We start from the raw sequence: 20,310 nt of genomic DNA on the forward strand, positions 1-20,310 counted from the left end.
TCCCAAGCCTCTAATTCCATTCTTCAAGTCACATGCACCATCAAAGTTTAGTTTAATATGGCCCAGTAAAGGAGGTGACCAAGCAATCCGGCTAGAAGCATTAACACTCTGCCCCCCTGACCTGTTTTCACCATAATTAGAGATCTCACCCATTTTATTTTGCCTCAGCCACTCATGAGCAGAAATTACAACTGCCATGGGTTCGATTGTCCTTTCCCCGTGTCTGTGAAGGTTCCTGTTCTTCCAAAGCCACCATGCAATCGAGCAAAAGTAGTCAAACTCAGTCCCTACTGCAGTAGAAAGAACATGATGTGCGAGGTCGAAAAGCGACATTTCCTTCCATGCTTTATAAACCCCATTCAAGAAAGTCTTCTTCCAAACCTGCTTTGCTTTTGGGCAATCCCATATTATATGCAGCACCGATTCCTTCTTGTCTCCACATTGCCAGCAACAAGAGTCATCCACAATTCGTCTTTGTTTCATGTTCGTTGCACATGGTAAAAAACCATGCAACGCTCTCCACATAAAAACCCGAATTTTACGTGGTACATCAATGCTCCAGATTCTCCCCCACAACTCCTGGTCCCTGCGGAAAGGAAAAAGAATTTCACGTTCTTCCTTTCGGGAAGGGAGGATTAGGAAAATCCTATTGATTGCAGCTTTCTCCAGACCTCCGGGAAAAGCATGAAAAAAAAAAGGCTCGAATGGTACGATCCCTCCGTCACCCCAGAATGAAAGGGGCAGTCGAATGCTTTGTAATACTAATTAGAAGGGTTGACTCTATCAGTTTTAGAGATCTTATTAACAGAGGAAACTGTTGTTAATTAGTATTGTTATAAGTACATCACATATATTATGGTCTTTCTCCTATGTGCTAGTTAGATATGTTCCAATCTACTAGTGTTCTGTTTAACCGATGGGTCAGAAATAAAAATAATTATTATATGGTATGAAATTATTACGTATATGTAGTTTGACTACTAAAACAACAGTCTCAAAGTCAAATAAAATGGACCTATATAATTTTCTTTGAACCACGAATACAGGTACTTTGAGACTACTAAATAATTTTTCCCAGAAATAGAAGTGTTGAACTTGGCCCACCCATTTGGCTTGGCTTTACACTGTTCGTTATCCCAAAAGAAAAGCAACCATTTATAATTTAAGTAAACCTCATTGTTGATGGAGCATAAATAGCGCGGGAACTCACTAATCTCAAAAGTCAAAAGCTGCTATATAAGTGCCCTAATCCACAAGTCAAGTCTCTCATCCAAAACTTGACCAACCAGAATATAACTGTAACTATATCCACCATGGAAAACGAAGACGATGCTAAGTCGTCCACAAAATCATCCACAAAACCATCATCTAAAGATGCTGAAGACGCTTCCAAGACATCTACAAAGTCATCGACAAAGCCATTATCCAAAGGTACTGATTCGGATGCTGAAGACGCATCCAAGACGTCTACAAAGTCATCGACAAAACCATCATCCAAAGGTGTTGGTTCAGATAATGAAGACGCATCCAAGACCTCTACAAAGTCATCGACAAAGCCGTCAACCAAAGGTGCCGATTCAGATGTTGCAGACGCATCCAAGACCTCTACAAAGTCATCGACAAAACCGTCATCCAAAGGTGCCAATTTAGATGCTGAAGACGCATCCAAGACGTCTACAAAGTCATCGACAAAACCACCACCCAAAGGTGCCGCTTCGGATGCTGAAGACGCATCTAAGACCTCTACAAAGCCGTCATCCAAAAGTGCCGATTCGGATGCTGAAGACGCATCCAAGGCATCTACAAAGTCATCGACAAAACCATCATCCAAAGGTGCTGGTTCAGATAATGAAGACGCGTCCAAGACATCTACAAAGTCATCGACAAAGCCATCATCCAAAGGTGCTGATTCGAATAATGAAGACGCATCCAAGACGTCTACAAAGTCATCAACAAAGCCATCATCCAAAGGTGCTGGTTCGGATAATGAAGATGGTCAAACCAAGACGTCCACAAAGTCATCGACAAAGCCATCATCCAAAGGTACTGGTTCAGATGATGAAGCCAAGACATCCACAAAGTCATCAACAAAGCCGTCATCTCAAGGCTCTAAAGATACCGCAAAGTCAACATCAAAGTCGTCATCCGGCGGTGGTGGTAAGGAGTCAGACAAAGTCGAAATCAGCGAGAGGAAAGCAGGAAAGTCGTCAGAAGGGGCCCACTCTGAGAATAAGGACGAGGTGCCATCGACTAAAGAGATCATGAGCAGCGCGAAGTTGGTGGCGTCGGCGGCGCAGGGGGAGAATGTGGAGAAGGCCGAGTTAGCGGGGGCTGCGAGCAACCTTCTCGGCGCCGCCAATCACTATGGCAAGCTTGAGCAATCGGGGTTTGGCAAGTATCTGGATAAGGCTGAGGATATGCTCCGTAAGATGGCCAAGAAGTCTGATTCTGAGTCCGGCACCAGTGACGATAAGACTAAGAAGTCTGGCGCCGGTGATAGTAAAACTAAGAAGTCTGGCACCGGTGACAGTAAGACTAAGAAGTCTGGTGCTAGTGACGGTGAAGGTGATGAGGACAAGCTGAAGAAAAAATCGGAGAAGAAGCCAGCTGCCAAAGATGATGAGGAAGAAGGTGGTGGTGGTGGGTTTGGAGATATCTTGAAGATGGCTAAAGGTTTCTTGAAGGGTTAGATTAATTAATAATCAGTCGTTAATCACATACTTGCACTTAATTCTACGGGAAACTATAACATGGTCCCGGACCATAGTATACGTGATGGTTCGGGTTGATGTTATTGACCCATATGACTTGTATTTATTTTTTATTGGTCTCTTAATTTATTTATTTTTTCTTTTCAGCCCCCTGCATGGCCCCCAACAAAGTCGAGTGATATTATTTGCTTGGACCACCACATGGCAGTACCACGTGGTAGTCCGAGACCGCAGAATAATTTCTCTAATTCTACTGCTCTGTGTTTAATTAGGCCCATATGGGCCTATTGCTGGCCTCTGCTTGTTGTTTTGTAATTTGGGCATGCGCTTCGGCCTGCATAAAAAAGTGACTTGACCACAACAAATGTTGTATATTGTAAACTTGTAATAGGTTAATGTATGTCCGATTAATAATGGGGAGTACTCTATGTGTCACCCATGCCATGTAATTGTATCTATTTCTAACCACACACACACACACACAAGTAGTGTTTTCCTTATGAATAGTGGATTGGCTATTTTACCTTCGGGCCTTGCCTACTATTTTACAAATTTGCCCACTCCATCTGTAAGCTTCCTGTGGCACTGACTGATGCTATCATGGTTATACGTGCTAGCTCCGAAAGGTAGGGACTAAATCTACTTGCTTTAATTCTAAGGATTGGCGACCCTGGAGGTCTGACTTGGATTGGATTCCTTGATATTTTCGTATGGCTTCTTTCTCTGTTTCTTGCAACTTCTTAGTTTTGTGTTGTAATATGTTGATGATAAAGTAGAGTAGCAGGGCTTCCATGCCCAATATCGCCATTTCCCCAAACACAAACCCAATACTTAACTACAGCAACATTTCCCTTTTTGAGAATTTAGGATTTCAAATTCAAATCTTGAGTCTTTCTATGATATGAATTGGAAGGAGAGGGAAAGAAATACAAATTTCAAATCCCAGCATTGAGTCCTTCAATCATATATGATTCATAAGGTCGGAATCTCATGCTTGGAGGAAGAGTGTGATAAAATAGATTTTGCAGCAATTTGGAATTCAAGAATCGAGTGTTGCTGCTGTATATGTCATTTCATATCCTAAACTCTAAAAGTTATGTATGAATTAAGCCTTTTAAAATCTGTGTTAATATGGGTGCTAACAGATTCCTCTTATTTGTGGTTTCTACTTCTGTTCTCTTTCTTCTATAGATTGTGGTCGGAGATTGTTTTATCATTGAAGGGCATCAATCTTAATGTTTATTATTTAAAAATTGTGAATTGAATATGCTGAATTAGGAATTGATATTATGCAGTTGTGGTATGGTTGGTATCACCACACACATGGAGTTAGAATATTTTTTCGATCGAACATATACTTGAATTTTAGCTTCAATAGCTTGAATTTACCAGATTGGGTTTGCGCCAGCTTGTTGGGTTTGATACTTGACTCATTTGATTAGTGTTTAGTGAAGTTATAATCTATTAATATCCTCTCTCTCTCTAGAAACCCTAGAGAATACTCTCTCGCTCTAGACGCTGTTGGTTGCACTAGTGCCTGTCCGGCTACACCTCGGCAATGGCGACGGCCTCTGACCTAGCCAACGCATGTCGGGTGCGGCTGGACGGGTAATTTGTTTTGATGCCGGGTTTCAGGATCGGAGGAGGAGATCAGGGGATGTACTTACTCCTCTCTCTCGATTGAAAGGAGTTGTTGAGTCATGGCTGCAGGCTGGGATCAGAGTGGACTTGGGGCTCTGCTGGGGCAGACCAGTGTTTGGTGACGATCGGAGGTCGGTGGGCTGTGTTCGATGGAATAGATCGACCGTTGTTCAGCTGGTTGACGGCGGTGATCAGATTGCTTGTTTGGATCTTAAGGCAAAACTTCCAGGTACGGTCTGGTGTGGGATAGGGATGGTGATCGTTGGCTTTCCTCGTTGGGGGTCAGATGGCGATGGTGTCGTTTTCGTTCGACAATAGTGGTGGGGAGACGGGGATGCAGGCGTTGCGAGGTTGCTTTTGGCTTGGGCCGGGAGGGCCGGGTACGACCCATTTTCTAATCTGACCTTTTGGGCTTGGGCACTGGTCGTAGGCTCATTATGAGCTGAAGTTTGGTTTGGGGCTCCTTTTTTGGGCGTGCCTCTTTATGTTTCAGTTTCCAATAATTCTCTATTTTTTAGGGATAGTCTAGGCACCTTTGTGCACCTAGTCTTCTAGTCTTTTTTTGTCTAGGCTTGCCATTTTGGCTTGCCTTAAGCTTGTGAGCGATCAAGTATAATGAGTGATCTATCTCTATGTACCGTCGTGGTACCACCACAACTTCTTGATTGTCTATAAATGGCAGCAGAAGGGTATGTAATGATCATTCTAGCTTCGTATCAATGATATGTCTGAGACGCATTTTCTATAAAAAAAAGTGTTTGTCAAGTTGGTTAGAAGTCAATATGGTTCTGTTCTTCCTTATTCCAGCAAAATTCAATTAATGCATAGAGAGCTCTCTCATTATCTTTGTTTTAATGCTTAGTTTATGAATTGATTTTTTTAGTAAGAATCTAATGGTACAAACAAAGTATTGGTTTTTAAAATTTACACCATATGTTCCAATGCAATATGTGAATGATATATGTCCAAAAAAAGAACAAATTGAGACATGGGGATGTTCCTCTGTTCCATATTCTTTCCAGAATACTTTATAGGCAAAATAACTCATTCTTATGATTTTTTTATTTTATTTTTATCATTTTCATTAAAGCTTTACATTTATGGTTTTTATATGTTCTTTATTTGTTTCACATGATATCACTTTCTGTAAAACCATAATTCGATGCATGTTGAAGGAATATCGATTTAGTGTGCCTTATCAAACTAGGAGTAGCAATAGGAGAGAAGGTTCTAGATTTCCCAATCCTACACGGATTGGTATTCCTTGTAACATTAGAACTAGTACTTTGTAATCCCTATATATAGGGCTCCTATTCTCAATAATAATACACACTTCTCTCATCAATCTCTCTCAATACCAATATACTTAAATACGTTATCAGCACGAGCCCAACCACAAAAGCCAAAAAGCCAAAACCCGAAAAGAATTTCATATCGCCAAAACTGCCGCAGCCCCTAGCCCGTGCTAGCATCACTGCAGCCTGCCCCGCACGCGCCCCTGCGCCCCCGTGCGCACGCTCCCGCGCCTAGCTCTCTAGCCTCGCTAGCATCTGCGCCCAGCTGCCCTGCGCTACGCGCCTCTGCGTCCGCTGCAACCTTGCTCCATACGCTGCCTCAGCAGCTTCTGCGCACCCGTGTGCTTGCTGCCCAGCAGCTCCCGCGCACCTGCAGCCCTTTGCAGCGCCCTCTGCCGCTGCAGCAGCCCCGCAGTCCTACCGCGTCCCACAACGTGCCTGCAGCTCAGCATCGCTGCCCCTGCAGCATCACCTCAGCCCCTGTTGCTTGTGTACCCTGCTGCCCCTGCAACGTCTGCATCCTAGCTACGTTTTGTAGCCCCCGTTGGCCAGCAACGCAACCTGCCGGCCACACTCTCGGCCCCATCCCATTAGTACACAAGCCTAGCACCGCCGAGCCATTAGCCACGACCAGGATTGTAAACAAGTTACAATCCCAGGTTAGGATCGAACATCCACTTCAATCCTAGCTTAGGATTAAGGTAACATATGCAATCTCGACCCAGGATCGATAGCACACCTGCAATCCTACACGCCTGCATCGACACGCGCGTGATCCAAATACAAGTAAGTATTCAAAAGAGTAAGTTTTGAAGTTCCTATAATTCAAAATTTAATTTTTCCGGGGACTTACAAAATCCTTTCTTCTACATCCCACCTTTCTGTAACGTGGGTTCGATTTGCTAAAAGCAGAATCGTGGGGATTCACGCCACATACGAACTAAGAGCGTTCGTAATCTTCGGACTAAGAGCGTCCGTGAGCATCGATTTTTACGAACTAAGAGCGTTCGTAGGCTACGGACTAAGAGCGTTCGTAAGCATAAAAATCTGACCATATAAGCGTCATTAATTGGTTTCAATCTGTGGTGACCCGAGAGGGGGGTCCCACAGCGCCGCGATTCCGAGCCAATGAGAAACCGACATGTCACGAATGGCATCCCGATAACTCATTAACCCGAAAACGCAAGGCCTTTTGGGTTTGGACTGTTGGTTCACAAAACACTTTCTTGGACAAATCATTCTAGCAACCTAATAACAGATTTTCAAATGCGGAATTCAAAGTGGGCTAAAGGATTTGGGCTTATAATAGGAGCCCAATTTGGAAAATAACAAATCACTAAGTAAATACAAGTATGAGAGACGCGCCCCAGGGTTACGGGTCTCCCAAAGTTTTGTAAATAAGTGAGTAGAAAACAAACAATTAAATAAGAAGTAAATAGGTAAGTTACTTCAAAATCCGATAAGGGACCAAAACCATCTCTTGATAAAGCTAAAGAGAAATGCGCCAAGCCGGGTCATGTGCCTCCCCTGTACGCTTCCCGACTACATGCTCGAAACCTGCACACTATAGTAGGGGTGAGCTTTCGTCCTCGCATGCCCAGTAGAGGCCGACCCAACCATGCTAGGTTTGAAAAATAATATACTTGAAAATATTACTACATAATATTGTGCACGTTTATCGAAAAATGCTTTAAGAAAAGTGGCAACCACAAACATTTGTTTTCTTTCATAAAACATGTGCAGTATGCTTCACACACTTGGAGCTCCGAGATACTTACCTGCCGGCTAAAATAAGATAAATCAGTGACCGACCTGGTTCGTCCTGAGTCGAGAACCAGCCAACTACTCTGTAGTACTTCCGACTACAAGTAGCGAAAGTGTCCATTTCCTGGCCCTGAGTCTCCTATGACTGGTTCACTGTCTATACTCACTTTTTCTCGACAAACATAGGAGCACGGCCCCCTCCGGAGGTTCACGGTTATCGACACCGTGGGATCCCTAGGAATCTACGCGTCTAGGTCTCATTCACTTTCAGGTCACAAGTACACACATACAAGGGTACAGTATCTGAACATGCAAGTCTAGCCTCGGTTTTCACAATTTGCAATTATCAGTTCTGAAAGCACATGTATCACGAGGCATCGACTAATGAACAACCAAAACGTACTTGCAGGCAACATAATATTATACTAGAGCATTCCACATATAACGAAAAGCCTCTAACAAGGAAGGGACAGCTCACCCTACCTGGATATGGAGTGCTCGTCCACATTCGGGTTCGTTTTCGACTTTCGATCATTTGTCCAAATCCAAGTGCATACGCTCGAATCCTTTGACAAAAACTAAATCCGATAAGTACTCAATTCATAACTCATTTTCTTAATTTCTTTATGAGTTACCAATTTAACTTGAATCGATATTTAATGGTAACCATTCCCGAACAATTCACTTAACGTAGTAAACTCATTCGGGAGATGGTGATCACACTTCCTTACATGTTAAAATTTCGGTCAACCGGTTTGACCTCATTTTATTTAGCCTTTAAACCTTAAGCAATTAAATAGCAACCACCATCCCCGAATAATTTCATTATACGATAAATTCGGGGTATGATAGGTTTGGACTATTTCTATTCACGGACCTTAAATTGAACATCCCACATATTAATTCACTTATCCAAAACCAGTCCATTCTTATTTACCACTTTTCTCATGCATTTGACCAAACCACCCATTCCATTCTTATTTTACATTTCGATGTCGATAACAAATTCATCCTTTTAATTCTCAAGATAATTATCCTCTATTCAATAAGCCGATTCATACTTAATCATGCCAAGTTTCCAACATAACTATTAATACACAAGCAGCATAACCATATCTCTTTTTGTTTACTCAGTAATGCCATAACTTCTATCACTACAAACAACACACAACCATATAGATCCCAAAATGCACAGTCCCCTTACCATTCTTCTTTTCCAAAACAGAAACCAGTTTCATCGTAGCTGCAATCCCACCAACAGTCACTCGAATTCCTGGCAGCAGGACAAGTTCAGTAATCCAATTCTCAACCAAATTCATATTCAACACAGAGTTCATGACCCTTACCTCAATCCATTTTCAATGGAAACTGACCCAACAGTTCTTGTTCTCCAAATCTTCAAACTCCCAGATTCCAAAATCTCTCAAAGCAGAACAACAACTAAATTAATTAATCCCAACGTCCAAACAACAATCAAACTCATAACTCAAAGGCCTGCATTCCTTACCCATTTTCAGTTCTGCCGAGACCACACTCTTCACCCTGTATCGCACCCATTTCCCATTTCAATCGAAACTGACCCAGGAGCTTCTTCTCTCCAGAAATCCCAAATTCGCAGACTCCACAAAACCTCACACAGTCCAATTAAATGACAGAGTTAGGGATTTCAATCTAGATCAAACCAGAAGCCTCAACTAAGGAGAAGGGATAAAAATCCAGCTTACCAGACGAAGAGGATAAGCTGGTGGCGCTCACGGCGGCGTCCACGGTGGATGTTGTGGTCCACGTGCTATAACCGGCCCGTGTAGCGCGTGCGGTGGTCCTGGTCGGGATCGGAGGTCGGCGTCTCAGAAACAGGTGGGTAGTGAGGCGCTGATTACATCTATGGTGGTAGTTTAGCTCGATTTGGGCTAGAGGTTGGGGAACGAAGGCATGCAGAACTAGCTACGAATTCCGGCGAGCTCGTACGGTGTTTCCCGGCGTTGAAGACGAAGAGGACCCTCTGGGTTTTACTCCACTTTGCTTGCTGAGTAGAATGACAGTGGCGGAAGGGCGAGGAAATCGCCGGAAACTGGCGAGGGTCGAGGAATAGTGGCGTCGCACCCTTGGGTTGTCGCGTATAGAGGCTGCCGGCGGTGCATGTCGACGGTAAGGCTCGGGTTATGGTCGGGTTTAGGTGCTGCATCGACTGGTGGAGGCGATGTGGTGAGGTGGTGGCCGGAGCTGGAGTCTCCGGTGATGGCGGAGAGCGAAGATGAGAAAGAAAGGTCGAGCTAGGGTCGGATTTGGGTGCTGGATCGACTGGTGGTGGTGGTTTTGTGAGATGGTGGCCGGAGATGGTGTTTTCCGGCGCTGGCAGTGGGAGGACGAGAGAGTGAGGTCGGGGAGAGAGAGAGTGTGCGGCCGAGAGTGAGGGAGAGAAATGAGAGTTTAGATGTTAGGGTTTTCCACTTTTCCTATTTATACCCATGAGTGTGGAATGACGGTTTCACCCTTAAGACAAATTACGGAACTCTCCTAGCTTACTGCTTTCCGTTTTTGGGCTCGTAATCTTTCTTTTCTTCGTTTTTCATCGAGAACTTCCTAAATTATTTCTCGACTTCGTCCTAGGCCCAAACCCGATCTCGTGAAAATCCAAAATCCAAAACTTTGTTACAACTCAATTTATCATCTTCGAAAATTCAACAAACTGTCGCCTCACTAAACTTCTGTAACCTTCTGGCCCAAAACGAAGGACTCTGGCCCAAACTTAAATCATAAGGCCCAATAGGTGGTCTTGACACCAAAACAATTTCCAAAATCGATTTCTTCATTTAAATCACCTTTTAAAAATTAAACAAAATTTACGGGGGCTCACACAATCCATATCCAAAAATTTGGAAACTATCAACAAAGACAGTGGTTATAACTTTTTCTCACTAGGCGTACTCAAGAGTAATTGTGATGTCTAGGCAAGGTTTGAACTGAGAGAACGGTCTTAAAAGTGAGCAACGCTCCACCAAAATCTCGCCTTACCTTACCTGGTCACAACCAAATTGGAATTACCAAACGGATTGAGTAAACTACTACTTGTCTAAGCTTGATTATCCTTTTTTGGATTAAATTTAGAAACTTTGACGAAATCATTGGCTTTCATTGAAATAAAGTGTCGATTTTGATTTGAACTTTATTAATTTCAAGTATGTTTCCCGGAGAGCTAGAATGCCTCGTGGATAGTGCTACTACGCACACCATACTTCGAAATAGGCAGTTATTTCTTGAGATGACGCCTACTCGATCTTCTGTGACTACGATGGCTGGATCATCTCAATTGATTCATGGTCGAGGACCAGCTCAATTTCTGTTGCCAAATGGCACAATTTTAAATGTCACCGAAGCTCTTTATGCTCCTAGGGCAGGAAGAACCCTTTTGAGCTTCAAAGATATAAGAGCCAATGGTTTTCATGCGGAAACGCATTGTGAGAATGGACAAGAGTTCCTTTGCATCACCTCTAATGACTACGGACATAAAAGAGTCTTAGAGAAACTTATGTGTCGCTCTAGTGGGTTGTATGCAACCACTATTCGAGTCATTGAATCCAACCATGTCATGAGAGATGATTTATGGGATTCCGACACATATAGGCTTTGGCACGACCGTTTGGGACACCCTGGTCGTGACATGATGATCCGTATATTAAAGACTTCACACGGACATCCCTTTTTCAGAACGAAAAGAAGTAAAACTCGGTTTTTGGACACCGAAGGAGCCCCTGCGCCTCACGGCGCCGTTCACCCCCAAATCCGGCCATCCTTGGCCTGCGCCGCCTTCCCCCTGCGGCCTCAGGGTGGCATTGACGCCACCAAGGCTCCTTTGTCTCCAACTTTTACTTCTAAAGTCAATTGTGACTTCGTGGCTCAACCAAAATCCTCATTGGTTGTTTCTAAAGCCCATCATTCGTTCTGCAAAGCCTGCTCTTTAGCAAAGTTAGGATCGAGACCATCCTATGCAAAGGACACCAAAGAAAATATATCATTCTTGCAAAGAATCCAAGGTGATATTTGTGGACCTATTCAACCATCATGCGGACCATTTCGATATTTTATGGTATTGGTTGATGCATCGACACGCTGGTCACATGTCATGCTATTGTCCACAAGGAACGCTGCATTTGCTAAACTCCTAGCACAAATAATTAAGTTAAGGGCTCACCACCCTGATCATCCTATTAAGTCTATAAGATTAGACAATGCTGGAGAGTTTACATCAAAGACTTTTGATGATTATTGCATGTCCATTGGGATTGATGTTGAACATCCTGTTCCTCATGTTCACACCCAAAATGGTCTCGCAGAAGCCGCCATTAAACGACTACAAATGGTCGCTAGGGCATTGGTAATGCGCACCAATCTCCCTATTTCTGCTTGGGGCTATGCAATATTGCATGCAACTGTGCTTATTCGTCTGAGGCCCACTGCCACTCAACCCTTCTCTGCGTCCCAGATGGTTACTGGGTATGAGCCTAATGTCTCACACTTACGCATATTTGGGTGTGCAGTTTATGTGCCAATTGCGCCGCCACAGCGCACCAAAATGGGTCCTCAACGACGATTAGGCGTTTATGTTGGATATGATTCTCCAACGATTCACTATGCGAAAATGTGCTTCAGACGACACACATCAGACGACATAAGTTTTGTTTTATGTCGTCTGAGTTTTTCAGACGACATAATTTTTTTTTGTGTTGTCTGAATATAGACTAAAACCATACTCGTTCAATTTGAAAAAATGGTGAGCATTCAGACGACACATTTGTGTAGTTGTAAAAGATGATGATTTCCTATCTCAAATGTGGAGGGATATCCAAAATTTGATCAGGTACTTTTCCCTCTCAAATAGCCGAACTCTAGTTGACAAGAAAATGTTGTGACATTTAGACAACATTTAAATGTCGTCTGAGTGTGGAGCTTGTTTTAAAATTTTTGAAGTTATTTTGACTTGTGCTTTTTTACATAGAGATAGACCTCGACACCTAATTAAAGTCATTTTCTCTTGTCCTTCAACTCTCTCAGCTTGACCTAGTTAGCGCGAAAACGAAAAACTCAAACCCCAGCCTCTCTCCTTCTCTCTCAACTCTCCAAGATCTCGATTCTCACTCTCTCTTTCATCTTCTCACTCTCTGGATTCTTCTTCTTCTCAGTCTCTACTTCATCTTTTGCATCTGGATTAATGGAGCTCTCCAGCAACAAATAGAGCTATTTTCGATTCCGATATTGGTAAGCAATTTAGGGTTTCAATTGTTTTTTAGTTTAGTTTTTCGACTGGGTTCAATCTTCGATAGATTTTAGGGTTTTATCTGCAGATTTTGGGTTTGCTTATTATCCAAAATTTCGATTTTGGGGTTTGATTTCGATTAGGTTTTTCTTCTATTTGGGGATGGGGGTGATTGAAATGGATATAGCTATATTGGGATTTTTTTCTTGGGGATTTGTCTTCGATTTAGTGATGTGGTTTTCCTTCGATTGAAATGGATATGTGTTGGGGTTTTGTTTTCCATGTTGTTTGACAAGAACTCTTTCTTCTTTCAATTAAAACTGATTTGGGTTTTGGGGTTTTGAGTTTGGATAATTGTTCTTCTATTTTGTAACATGTTTCTTCTGTTTTGTTGGCCTTGATAGGGAAACACAATCAGCAGACTGATATTGGTATGTTTCTTTCACCTGATGGTACATTAATCTTAGAGACTAATCCAGGATCTAAATGGGCAAGTTTTGTATTAAAGCATATATCTGGACCTTAAGTTTACCAGTTTTAGTAGGCATAGATTAGGCTCTGCAATTGTTCACCTCCTTCAACTTTCACACATGGTCTTCGCTGCAGGGAACCAACTTGCAGTTGGCAAGGAAACAGGAAGGCATCCCGTACTTGATTTTGGAGCCTATTTGATTTTCTATCTGTGAGTTAGACCTTTTTATATTCTTAATTCTTATCCTTTTCTTCCTTTTGTGGTAGTTTCTTTAGTTAGTTCTGTTATATATATATATATATATATATATATATATTTGGTTATTAGATAATGGTTTTTAGTTTATCACTTTTGTTATATTGCTTTCTTTTAAATTTGGGGAGATAAGAATGATGGTTGCCAACTAAAGTGAGGCAAGGAGACGGGAAAGAAAAAAGAAAGAAAAGAGAAACAAGGAGAAGAAGGGAAGAAAGAAAAGAAGAAGAAGAAGAAGAAGAAGAAGAAGAAGAAGAAGAAGAAGGGGAAAGAGAACAGAGAGGAAGGAAGAGAAAAGAAAGAGAAGAGAGGGAGGAGGAGAAAAGCAAGGCAATCAGGGAGAAAGAAAGAAGAAGAAGGGAAAAGAGGGAGCACGGGGAAGAGAAAGAAAATAGGGAAAAGAAAAGGAAGAAGAGAGAGATGAAAAGAGGAAAAAGAAGGAAAATAGAAGGGAGGGGAGCACGACTAGTTAAAAAATAAAGAAGAACGAGAAGTAGAAAGAGGGAGACGGACAGGGAATGAGAAGAGAGAATTGGAGAGTTTGGGGCTTTCCTCAAACTCTGCGATTGGGTATTTCTAGATTGGAGGAGAGTAAAGCTATAGAATGGTGTGAGTTTCGATTTGGGTGTTAGAAGAAGAAGAAGGAGATGAACGAAGGAGAATGGGAGTTTGATTTTGCTGCTCTTGAAACTGAACTGTGGGAAGGCAAAGGGAGGAAGATTTCAGAAGTGAAGGGTTTCCATTCGGCCTGTTCAGTATCTATGGTTGTTTTCCAATTGTGAGTGACTCTTCTGATTTCAATCTTTCTTCAATTTCTATTTCTCTATTGGTCTTGCTTGGATTGCTTGGATTTTAATCTTGGTCTTGTGAAGTGGTTTGTGTCGTCTATCACTTTTCAGAGTCAAGTAAAGTATTGTGATGTTTGAGTAAATGAGAAGGGTGTGGGTTTGGTGTGCTTGTGGTGGCCTAATGATTATCGGTTGTTTTGAGCTGTGTGACCTCTATACTTATTTGTTTTTTTTTCTCTTTTATCGTTTTGAGAATTTGGGAGGCTGCTGTTGTATAGTTGATCTTTTTCTTATTATAGGTTGTTCTAGCCTTTACAATGACAGAATGATAATAGACCTTTTGTTTATGTATTTTGATTTCTACCTTGTGTTTTAGAGATGGTTAGACTTTCAATTTGTTTAAATGTCAGTTCTCCAATTGGGAGTGACTTCTTTACTTTACGATTTTACTTGATTTCTATATTGCTCTTTTGGTCTCTGCTTTGAGTTGAAATCATGGTCTTGAGAAACGATAATCTGTCAAGTATTGGTTCTCTCAGTAGTTCATTTGTGATGATTGATCATATGAACAACGATGTGGTCTCTTAGTATTTCATTTGTGACGGTCGACTATATGAACGGTGATGTGGTTTCTTTGCTTGTGGAGGTTTGATTTTTAATCGGATAGTTTTTTTTTTTGGTCGTATAATCGGATAGTTTTAAAAATCTATTTTTCTAGTTCGTATTTCTTTATTTGGTTGCCTATTTGTTTACATGAGAAACTTGTTTTCCTCTTTGGTATCATGGTTTGTCTTTCAGTTAAATCTCTAAAGTTTGGTTGGGGTTGGTAAACTGTGAGGTTTGGGAGGCAAGTGTGTTTGAAGGAGGATTTTTTGGGGGGGTTTTAGTGCAGGGTAAAGTTTCTGAAATTTGCAGGTCTCTAGAAGTATAGAGCTTTATGGATTGTTCTTAGTTGTTCCTGTTTTGCTTCTGCATAGGATTAATGCAAAGGACTTCTCTGCTTTGATATTTTCCTTTCATTATATCAATTTCCCCACTGATATTACTTTGGAGATTGAGAGGCTGGTATTGATGCAGGTTCTATCATGACAATACCTAAAGGCAGGGTCTAGCCATCTCCAGTTCCCGACAGGTGGAGGCTCACTGAAATTCTTGTAACTGGGGTTGCTCTGGGTAGTTACTTGTCACTAATGACTCTCATATTCTTCTAGGTAGCCACTGAACTGACTTCTTTCTTGTAAGTGGTAGTGGTCTCCCTTCTGTTATCATATTACGAAGAACTTATAAACTCTTAAGTTTCCATTGTTGCTGACATAATGTAGGATGTCATTTGAGATTTTAGTCATTCTAACACATAACCATGGTCATTTTTTCTCTTCCTTTTAAGTTAGCAAAACTTTTAGTTCAGATCATCCTTTGCTGTAATAATAAAGGAAACAATGAATAGCAATTTGTTAGTCAATCTCTTGATTTATGATAATGACTTCTCTTCTTGCAGAATGCATTCTCTGTAGTAAGTTTCAATCAACATAACTATAAGATGGCAGTTCTGCCTGATTATACTGCATAGGAAGAGAGAGTTGTCTTCTTGTGATATTCGTAATTTTTTTTAATGAGTGCTTGTTACCTAGACTAGTAACTTGGTATTGTCCCACTGTTGTGCTTATTGTTTTCTTTTTCTTCTTTATTGTATTATCTTTGTTCTATTGTGCTTGCTATTGTGTGGACTGAAACAAGGCTTCTTCTTCTTTTTCTTTTTCTTTAAAGTTTGCTCTTATAATTGCTTGACGTGGCTAGAGTTTAGAAAGACACCAAACTAGTTTACCTTTTGGCTATTCAAACATTGTTCTTATCTGAACTTGTAAAGGGAGGGTGCTGGAGCTTTTAGGAGTGGGTAGAGAACTTGCTTTGGACAGGAAATTAGGTCGGAGAAGAGAATAAACGATAAGAATTGAGTTTGGTTTGGGTATTGACGAAACTATGGGGAGATCAATATTTTTGGTTTCTCAACGGATTTTGAAGGTTAATTTCCTTCTTTCTTCATTTTGTTTTGACTCTTGAAAGAGGAGCTGGAACCTTGTTATTTGTAGTGTGATTTTGTTGGTTTTCTTTTGTTGTTCAACATCAATTTTTCATGCACACAAGGTGTTTGACAAAATGATTCTAAATTGCTTTACTCTGGTTACCACGTAGTCTTGGAGTATTTTTATTCATTACTTTTGGTTGTTTATCTTACTAAGTCATGAATAACTATTCAATTAAAGAGTTCTAAGGTTGGGTACTTTTGTGTGTTTTGAAGGACCTATTTTGTGGTTAGAGGACCTATTTTGTACCAGGTGAAAGTCTTACCAAAAGAAGCTACCAACTGTATGTTGATTTTGTTAAACAGAGAGTACGTGTAATCATACTCTGAAACTTCTGAATGTGTGGGTGTTTAAACTTGTATATTGTATATATGCAGAGATTGCAAGCATGCTGATATCACTGGAGGAAAAATTTAGAAAGTAAAGTTCCAGATATTGCAAAATCTGGATTTACATCGGCATGGTTGCCGCCATCAACTCATTCCTTTGCCCCAGAAGGTTGGTGCATGAAATTCATCAAGTTGATTTTTATTCTTTCTACATATAGATGACCAGATCATTGTGTCCACTTTGCTTTCCTCATATTGTAGGTTACCTCCTTCAGAACATATATTCCCTCAATTCTAAATATGGATCTGAGCGCCAATTAAGAGGTTTACTAAAAAAAATTGGGTTACCTCCCTCAGAACATATATTCCATCAAATTGGGTTTATTTATTTACAGCTTACTCTGTTTTGTGTTTCCGAATATTCAATTAGTTATGCAACTAAATATGTGAAGGAGTATATTGAAGGAGCAAAACCAATTTTTTCCGCTGGGGAGTATTGAGATTCTTGCAACTACAATGGTCATGGTTTGGACTACAACCAAGGTATAATATATTGATGTTTATTGAGCACCAATTCAACAAATCAGATCAACGAACCACAGTCACTTCAGTTATTCTATATGAATAAAGTTATATAGGCGTGATGAAGCTCTACTCTGAATAACTAAATTACCTCAAGGTTGATAGTATTAGTTAATATAGAAAGGCTAGCTTGAATTTAGTAGTAATGACGTTACTTTGGCTCTCTCTCTCTCTCTCTCAACTGCATTTGACTTCACAACCAAGGGAGTTCTTCAGGTATTATCCATTTTCAATAGGACTGAGATGTTCAACTCCCAGCTGACTGCTACACCCACATATGCACACATAAAATCTTTCTCTTGAGTAGACAGCTGCATTTGTTCTTGTTTTGACCATTGGATATGAGTGCCCCAAGTATGCTTGGTCATGTTATATTAGTTCATTTCTACAGGACTGACATCTTAATTGAGATTTCCTATTAACATGTTATGTTTGTTTCTCCTCCATTTTGGTGATAATCATCCATGCTTCTGTGTAGGAAGCTGTCAAGGGACAATTATGGAGCTTACGTGATCCCCAGGGGAAGCCACCAGGTGTAATGCAGTAGTACAACTAGCTAGTTCCTATATTTAACTTGTGTCTAGTAGAAATTCTTCCTTCATTAAGTATTTGGACTTGTCTGCAGATTCAGATTAGTAGATATGGGCCATTTTGAACTAATGCTCATGATTAGGTTTGTGTACATGAGACAATGGTGGATTGGTGAAAATTGCAATGAATGATTTTGGATGTGTATTTTATGGTTTTATGAATGGACAATTTTAATGTTTAGATGAATGCATACCAAGTGTAACAGGGGACTACTAATATGTGTTATCTCAAATTGCAAGCTACAACAAAGCACACTAAAATGTGTGGTTGCAGCTGAACAAAAACAACACAAAAAACAATTAGAAGTCTATTGTCTTTTTGGCATTGGGACGACAGAAAATTGTAGTCTAAATGGCAAAACAACAACGTAAGTTAGACGAAAGTGTTGGCTAAAGCGTATAATAACAACAAATAAGTGTGGTTGGAATTACTCACAGACAATATAAAAGACCTAATAAAAGACCTTTCACACAACACTTAAATGTCATACAAACCTACCCTAGAACGACACTTAATTGTCCTCTGATGCTCTTTACGACCACATATAATTGTCGTTTAAAGTAAATTAGCACAACCTTTAATTGTTGTTGTATGAGAGAAGACACTACATATGAGTCTTCATATTTCTTATTTAAGGGCATTCAGACCACACAAATAAGTCTTGCAATATGCTTCACAGAATAGTATTTAAAAAATACTGTCATTGTTTTGTTTATCAGACAATACAAAACCGTTGTTTGAATGCTTTTAAAGAAACAGATCTCAATGTTCCCAAAATGCAAAACTCATCAGACGACACATTTTTTATGTCGTCTGAAAATTCAGACGACAGAACTCTTCTGTCGTTCGATACGCCCAAGAGACGACATCGTACTAGACGACACATTTTTGTTCGTTCAGACGACAGAACTGTTCTGTCGTCTGAAGGCCTTTTTGACATAGTGATTATCCGCTACATAGAACCCTTGACAGGCGATCTCTTTACCGCTAGATTTGCGGATTGTCACTTCGATGAGACAGTCTTCCCGTCGTTAGGGGGAGATAAGAACATCAATGTTCAACAGGAACGACAAGAATTGTCGTGGTCTGTCCCTACTCTGTCTCATCTTGATCCCCGAACCGCACAGTCCGAAATTGAAGTGCGGAGAATTCTCGATCTTCAGAACGTAGCAGAATCGATGCCTGATGCGTTTTCTGATATCGCTAAAGTGACGAGATCACACATACCTGCTGCAAACGTGCCTGCAAGGATTGATGTCCCTAAAACTAGAGGACATGACGCCAACTCAAGAGGATATGAGCATGGCGCCAACGTCCCCTCTCACAGTGATGGTGACGTTTTGGCTAGGCCCATGGCTCCTGCCAGGTAGCGCGGGAGGCCCATAGGTTCGATGGATTCTCGCCCAAGAAAGAAAGCGAGTTTGGCACAAAATAATCCATTAATCATCAATGTGAATAATCCATCTCATGAGAATATTCCGGATTATAGTTATGTCCAAGAGACATCATTGGGGGACGCTCCAATGTCAGAACCAACTCCAGAGAATAGAGAGATCTCCATAAATTACACTAGTGTATATGAGATGATGGATAGAAATTCTATGGCGGTTGATGATGCATTTGCATATCATATTGCAAAAGGAATTATAGAATATGATGATATCGAACCTCGCTCTGTTGAAGAATGTCAACGAAGAGCAGATTGGCCTAAATGGAAAGATGCGATCCAGGTTGAATTGGATTCACTAACAAAGAGACAGGTATTTGGGCCTGTAACGCAGACACCCCCAAGTGTAAAGCCTGTTGGCCATAAATGGGTCTTTGTTAGAAAGCGTAATAAGAAAAATGAGGTGGTAAGATATAAAGCCCGCCTTGTGGCGCAAGGTTTCTCACAACGCCCTGGAATCGACTACGAGGAGACATATTCTCCCGTAATGGACGTTATAACGTTCCGCTACCTTGTCAGTTTGGTAGTTTCCGAAAAACTTGACATGCAGCTTATGGATGTGGTTACAGCATATCTCTATGGGGATCTAGATTCAGAGATATATATGAAGGTTCCAGATGGACTTCAATTACCCAAATCAAGTGGCTCTAAACCACGGAGCGCGTTTTCAATAAGATTAAAACGCTCAGTATATGGATTAAAACAATCCGGACGGATGTGGTATAACCGTCTAAGTGACTACTTGATTGTGAAGGGATATATTAACAATGAAATATGCCCATGCGTGTTCATTAAGAGAACAAGTTCCGGATTTGCAATCGTAGCAGTTTATGTCGATGACATGAACCTAATTGGAACTCTAGATGAGTTGAAGGAAACTGCTAAATACTTGAAATCCGAATTTGAGATGAAAGATCTTGGGAAAACACGATTTTGTCTCGGTTTAGAACTCGAGCACCGTAGTGATGGGATTTTGATCCATCAGTCTGCATATACTCAGAAAATCCTAAGGCGCTTTAATGAAGATAAAGCAAAGCCTGTGAGTACTCCCATGATTGGTTGTAGTCTTGAGCCCGAAAAAGATCCGTTTCGTCCAA

At 41.0% G+C, this 20,310-nt stretch overlaps 1 protein-coding gene and 1 long non-coding RNA gene across 3 annotated transcripts; both read left to right on the forward strand.

The window, feature by feature from the left end:
• The first annotated feature begins 1,223 nt into the window (after positions 1-1,223).
• Positions 1,224-3,238, forward strand: LOC133707776 (cell wall protein RBR3). 2 transcript variants are annotated; one of them, XM_062133264.1, is made up of 2 exons: positions 1,224-2,673; positions 2,859-3,238. In XM_062133264.1, exons 1-2 carry the CDS (start codon positions 1,314-1,316, stop codon positions 2,888-2,890), a joined length of 1,392 nt encoding a protein of 463 aa, XP_061989248.1. In that variant the 5' UTR covers positions 1,224-1,313; the 3' UTR covers positions 2,891-3,238. The 2 variants fall into 2 exon arrangements, with proteins under 2 accessions (XP_061989248.1, XP_061989247.1); XM_062133263.1 differs by having other exon boundaries at positions 1,226-2,685.
• Positions 3,239-15,915: 12,677 nt separating this feature from the next.
• LOC133708069 (uncharacterized) lies at positions 15,916-17,934 on the forward strand. Its single transcript, XR_009845551.1, has 5 exons — positions 15,916-16,202; positions 16,480-16,547; positions 16,642-16,762; positions 16,855-17,136; positions 17,654-17,934. It is a non-coding gene; the product is annotated as an uncharacterized LOC133708069 (long non-coding RNA).
• The last annotated feature ends 2,376 nt before the right edge of the window (positions 17,935-20,310 follow it).

Source organism: Rosa rugosa, chromosome 5 (genome assembly GCF_958449725.1).
Source record: "Rosa rugosa chromosome 5, drRosRugo1.1, whole genome shotgun sequence".
In the NCBI taxonomy this organism is placed as follows: domain Eukaryota; kingdom Viridiplantae; phylum Streptophyta; class Magnoliopsida; order Rosales; family Rosaceae; genus Rosa; species Rosa rugosa.